General features: G+C 48.4%; 2 protein-coding genes across 2 annotated transcripts; one reads left to right on the top strand and one right to left on the bottom strand.

Annotated features, from left to right (window-relative positions):
- Window positions 1–491: 491 nt before the first annotated feature.
- Window positions 492–1989, bottom strand: BKA67DRAFT_516010 (pyridoxal phosphate-dependent transferase; the record flags this gene model as incomplete). The annotated part of the gene is made up of 2 exons (XM_046097776.1): window positions 492–1036; window positions 1164–1989. The coding sequence occupies 2 exons, from the start codon at window positions 1987–1989 to the stop codon at window positions 492–494; spliced, it is 1371 nt and encodes a 456-aa protein (XP_045960258.1).
- A 726-nt stretch (window positions 1990–2715) lies between these two features.
- BKA67DRAFT_562403 (dethiobiotin synthetase) lies at window positions 2716–5532 on the top strand. Its single transcript, XM_046102596.1, has 4 exons — window positions 2716–2972; window positions 3081–3171; window positions 3225–4552; window positions 4610–5532. Exons 1-4 carry the CDS (start codon window positions 2785–2787, stop codon window positions 5391–5393), a joined length of 2391 nt encoding a protein of 796 aa, XP_045960259.1. The 5' UTR covers window positions 2716–2784; the 3' UTR covers window positions 5394–5532.
- The last annotated feature ends 468 nt before the right edge of the window (window positions 5533–6000 follow it).

The raw sequence follows: 6000 nt of genomic DNA on the forward strand, positions 1-6000 counted from the left end.
ACTCACTATTACATCTTAACAAACAAATACAAAAATTACGATTCAGAAGCTTCCGACAAACATCACGTGGAGTGCAGCGGATAACGCAGATACGTTGCGTGGTGCGAAGCACTATGGCTTGCGCCGGTAATAGGACGAACTTTATAACTCAGGAGCTCTAAAAATAATCCGAAGGGAACCATCTGGCAAGTTGTGGCGTGAAAGGAGTGCATTACCAATCAAATTTCACGTTCGTGAAGGAGGCTGAGGTGGAACGGAGGTAAGTAAAAGACCATGGGTTCCCGGTTATTGACGGCCAAGGGTGGGATGTACTTCCCAGGTGTCTCAAAAGCGCCAAGAAGCGGGACTCAACAGACGCTTGGAGGGCTTCTTTGGCCTTGAGAATAGCCTGGGGAGGAGTTAATTATCAATATAGGATGCATCGCGATTGAAATGGATGTTCTGACGTTCACTGTCGTTGGAAAGGTCTGTTCAGCTAATGCGTCAGTCCATCAAAGCTTGGCTTGATTGCCTATTCGGTTTGCAACCGCTGATACACGCCGACGATTGTCTTCCTCGATAATTTCCATAGTTTGTTGTTCTTGGACCCAATTGCCAATGGTATCGACCAGCCTTTCCACTTGGGCGATTGTGTTGCCAGCGTGTAGGCAAACACGAATCCTTTCGGTTCCTACGGGTACTGTGGGAGACATAATAGGCCTTACCATTAACCCGTCCATCTGGCAGTAAGCGGCGAGCTGTCGAGGACGTGTGGTATATATAGGGATGATAGGTGAAGTTCCTGGTCTTTGTTGTATGCGAAGGAAACTTTTAGTGGGCGACAGGCGTGATGAGAGAGCTTCGAGTAAATTGTGCAAACTTTGAATGAGATCTGCGAGGTGTTGTATCCTTAACTTGGTTCGCCCTCTTGCCAAATAGTCGTGAACGACGTCAATACTCACCAGTGATGAGTACGACATTGAAGTGGTGTAAATCAGCGTCCGAGCATAGTTGACCAGATACGACCGCACAGTGTCCGAACACAACACTATGCCTACTGACCTGTTAGCCTTCTCGTGACAAGAGCTCATTCAGCATGAGAGTGCTTGAAAATAGCGCAGCAAAACCAATGCCAAAAACGAGCGGGACCTCTGCGAATGACACTTGTCAAGAATCGTACGTACCTCCACTACACCCAATAGCTTTTCCAAAGCCATGAACTCTCGCCCAAACCTTTTCCTCCAATGCGAGTTCACATACCAGACCACGGCCTCTTTCGCCTAAGACGCCCACGGAGTGCGCTTCGTCCACAATGATGTAGCCGTTCCCGCGAGGTAGATATTGATCCACTTGACGCACAACGTCTTTGAGCTGCGTCACGCATCCATCCATACTATATATGCCCTCAACACATATGAAGATGTTGATGATACCCATTTTCGCCTTTTGTCCTTGGTCACCCAGCGTAACTTTCTGCAGGGTTTCCGCCAGACTGGGGATAGCGAATTGCTCAGATTGATTACCCGACCCATCAACCACAGAACTATGCGAGAATGCCATACAATGACTGGCACGACTTAAGCGCATGCCATCATGCACGCTCGCGTGTATTGCCTCATCGTATAGGACGATATCTCCAGGCTGTGGGACGCAGCTAAGAAGACCAATGTTCGCATCATAGGCTGAGTTGAAAAGCAGTCCTGCAGGTGAACCATGGAATCGTGCTATTTTCTGTTCGATTTCCTCAGCGAAGCTCGAGTTTCCATCCAGTAATCTTGAGCCTCCCGAGCCTAGGATTCCCTTCGAAAGCCCACCACACTCAGCGGCAGCAACTCTGGCTTCAAGACGCGCCAAGATTTCTCTTTGGATGGCAACATCTTGGGAGAGTGATAAGTAATCATTTGACGAGAAGTCAACCTTGTTGGGATCATTGATGGTAAGACGCCGCAATTTGTTGGCGTTTTGGCGCCTCGTCAAGATGGCCTCCAAGGTTGTTTCCAAGTGTTTCATAATTATAGTTGACTACGGTCGTAAGCCTTAAAGAGATACCGAACACACATTCTCTTTACGTGGTCGCGATTTGTGAGTGGCAGCAGTGCCGATTAGCGGGCTACATTATTCGTTCGCGGCACGCCGAGCATGGGCCAGGTTCGGAGTCACGAGGTACCCCTCCGCTCTTGGGACAGCCTCCGTAGAGCCTGCGCGTTTTGAAAATGAAGCATACAGTAGCAGCAGGTACAAGTCTTGTTCATTACGTACGGGTTTCCGGCAAACAAACAGAGTTTGCGCGATTTTATTGCTTTTTGCAGACGAGATTGGCTGTGATAATGCCACGCTATGTATGTCGCGCGTTATGTATGCGACCCAGCGTCGATCGGCTTGTGCAACACGAAATTAGCGCAGCCACGTGAAACTGACTGAAAACTGTATAATGATGATCTAACGTAGTCTTGGCTACTACGAGCAATCAATGCATGTATTAAAGGACGATATAAGTATGAAAGCGTATGATAAGTTGAATAATTTGGAGCCGCTAAGATGAAGTCTTCCAAATGTCCATTGTGAATGGCACCTATCTGTCTCTGTTGAGCGAATTGCACTTGAAGTTGCTTCAGCAGCAGTGGCAGTGCAGCTTCAAACCTTAGTGATGTCAGTAGGGTCGGCTAGAGGTGAGTGGGTCGCCCAAGATCTGTTGGGGTAACCTCAACTTTTTGTCTGGAGGTGCACAATTGGTTTACACAAACCGAAAGCGTTCTGTATTCTTACCTCTTTCTGAATTGAATCCCTTGTATAGTAGAGTGAGTGATGGCGCCAGCTGGGGCTTTACTCTGGCGTTCTCTACGAATATACCAAGTCTACGGCGCCAATACCGAGGTTGGCAAAACCATAATCACAACAGCATTGTGCAATGCTACCAAGAACGTCTTCAAGGACGGCGCGACCAACTATTTGAAGCCAGTCTCTACTGGGCCTGAAAATGAAGCCGATGCACGGTGTAATTTAATTCTATGATATCACTAGACACAGATCCATCTAACTGAGTGACAGAAGATAAGCATTTGACTTCAGTTGCGGTGCAGAAAATACTCACATGTGCGCAGCCACATCTCGAGGTATGCTCCAGAAGTCAATCAAGCGACGTTGCATCAATACGATCTTGCCGTAAGCCCACATGTCGCTGCACTCGGAAAGGTATGCAGTTGCCCAGATCCTCATGGAGCGATGCATGCTAAGAAACAGCTCAGTCCATTCCGTCGGATACAGAACTGCTGAAATCGATTTACGCCCATGCCTCGAAAACGGCAGCCAAAGGCGCAGGATGGCTGTTCATCGAGACCGCCGGAGGAGTTCACTCTCCTGGACCGTCGGGGAAGCCACAAGCAGAGCTGTATAAAGCTTTGCGATGTCCAGTCATCCTAATTGGAGACTCGAAGCTTGGCGGGATCTCTTTGACCATTTCGGCTTACGAGTCGCTCAAAATCCGAGGTTATGATGTTGAAGCCGTTATGCTTTTTCAAGAGGACCAGTATAAGAACTCGGACTACTTGACTGCCTACTTTAGAGAAAACCACGATGTCCCGGTATACGCTGTGCCACACCCACCATCGAGAGCTGATGAACCAGATTTGGATCTCCAAGCGATACACAAGTACTACCGCGAGTTGGGCCAGAGTCCTCTTCTAAAATCTGCCCTCACGCATCTGGAGGCGCAACACCAAACTCGATTATTAAAGCTTGGGTCCATGTCCGCCTTGGCGCACTCCAAAATCTGGTACCCCTTCACCCAGCAAAAACTCACCAATCCTGATACAATTACGGCCATTGACAGCGCCTGTGGTGATCATTTTCAGACCCTCATTCCGACATCGCAGCGTGATCGATCAGAGGACACCCAAACTGCGGCACTGCAGTCCTCATTCGACGGCTCCGCCTCCTGGTGGACACAGGGCCTTGGCCACGCCTCAACACCTCTAACACTTGCGGCTGCGTATGCTGCTGGCCGTTATGGTCATGTCATGTTCGCAGACTGTATCCACGCACCTGCGTTACGGCTTGCAACCGCTCTCCTAGATGGCATGCAGAATCCTCGGCTAACACGTGTCTTCTATTCCGACGACGGTAGCACTGGCGTTGAGGTCGCACTGAAAATGGCACTACGTGCGGCGCGGATGCGATACGGATGGGACATCAGCAGAACGAAGAGACTGGGCGTGATCGGACTGAAAGGTGGCTACCATGGAGACACGATTGGAGCAATGGATTGCGCCAATCCAAATGACTTCAACAAAGAGGTAGAGTGGTATGAGGGGCGAGGTTTGTGGTTCGATACGCCGAACATTTTATGCAAAGGAGGGAAATGGACCATTGACATGCCAGAGGGTATGGGCGAGTCCAAGACGTTCGAGAAACTGACAGACATCTTTGACATTGAAATACGGGAAGCAAGAGGGGACCATGAGCATTATGAGGGGCTCATTGAAAAGTCACTGATATCTCATCTCAAGAAAGGAAGAAAATTCGGCGCAGTACTTATCGAACCAGTCGTCCTTGGTGCAGGTGGTATGATGCTGGTGTAAGTGTTGAGACCACAAAAACGATGTCTGCGGGTGAGACGTTAATATGATTCCAGGGACCCTCTTTTCCAGCGCGCCTTGGTCAATGTCGTACGACGTTCATCTGAGCTCTTTAGCACCCTCAGTCCCAACGACAGCCCAAATCGTGAAACGACCTCTGGTCTGCAGGACTGGACTGGTCTACCTGTCATCTTCGACGAGGTCTTTACAGGACTCTATCGTCTCGGACGCTTCACATCGTCGTCGTTTCTCAAATTGCATGCGGATATCTCAGTGCATGCAAAACTGCTCACCGGTGGTCTCGTGCCTCTGTGTACGACACTAGCTTCAGAAAGTGTGTTTAAAGCATTTGAGAGCGACTCAAAAGCTGATGCGCTCCTCCATGGACACAGCTATACTGCACATCCTGTAGGTTGCCATGTTGCGGTAGAGAGCGTGGCACAGATGGAAAAGATGGAGCGTGAAGGCGATTGGGACTGGGCGAAGAAAGATGGATGGACAAATGGTGTAAATGCTGCGTCAAGCAGTCACCAAGATTTATGGTCGATATGGTCCAAAGAATTCATCAACTGGCTGTCCCATCAACAATCAGTCGAGGGAGCTTGGGCCCTGGGCAGCGTGCTAGCCATTCACATGCGCACGTCTGATGGTGGTGGATATACCAGTACTGTGGCTCAACAGCTTCGAGACCGCCTAAGGCACGATGCCAGTGGCGGCGAAGATGGTCCCTGCAATGTGCACAGTCGAGTTTTGGGCAATGTTATCTACTTCATGGGTAGCCAAACTTCGAAGAAGGCAGTTGTCAGGTCCATAGAAAAGTTGATCCAGGAAGCTCTATGAACATAATGAAGCAATTCTCGCAAACAACAAGCGCAAAATCTCCTCCTAATGCCTTTCGAACTCCACTGTTCAATCTAAAGCATGCATATTGGAAGACTGTTTAGTAGAAAATTTGCTCGTTTTGAGTAGCTAACTTCATATGCCATGCAGAGATATAGACGCTGCTGACGTGTTTGGCAACTCTTGCTTGCTTATAACAACAAGCACTCTGTTGGAGCCAGGGAATTTTACATATTCTTGGCTCCAAAGTATATTGTCAATACAGTCTCCATCAACTTCACCGTTTACGACGTCGGTGTTACCCACTTTGTCAGTGTTAGGGGCACCAGTTTGGCCAAACGATGACAGAAGAAAAAATACAATTTCAGTGTAAATTTACAAAGACCGAAAAGCAAAACGCAGTAGAGATTATAATTTCAAATCATAACGTCGCCAATCACGCTCCGTTCCACGCTGCGCTGTTCAAGTACAAACGTTGGCGGTTGACGGGAGATATCTATCCTAGACATGTAACTAATGCAATCAGTCTAATCATAATCTAAGAATACTTCACGTCTGTAATCACGACATCAATTTGTCTGTGTATACATACATATATATATATATA

Source organism: Truncatella angustata (assembly GCF_020726525.1).
Source record: "Truncatella angustata strain MPI-SDFR-AT-0073 chromosome Unknown BKA67scaffold_3, whole genome shotgun sequence".
In the NCBI taxonomy this organism is placed as follows: domain Eukaryota; kingdom Fungi; phylum Ascomycota; class Sordariomycetes; order Amphisphaeriales; family Sporocadaceae; genus Truncatella; species Truncatella angustata.

What these genes read in the sequence shown, in the direction of transcription:
- BKA67DRAFT_562403 (XM_046102596.1), top strand. Translation starts at nt 2,785, where the DNA reads ATGGCGCCAGCTGGGGCTTTACTCTGGCGTTCTCTACGAATATACCAA. An exon ending in GAAAATGAAGCCGATGCACG is followed by an intron (nt 2,973 to 3,080) that starts GTGTAATTTAAT and finishes ACATGTGCGCAG; the next exon opens with CCACATCTCGAGGTATGCTC. An exon ending in GCAGGTGGTATGATGCTGGT is followed by an intron (nt 4,553 to 4,609) that starts GTAAGTGTTGAG and finishes ATATGATTCCAG; the next exon opens with GGACCCTCTTTTCCAGCGCG.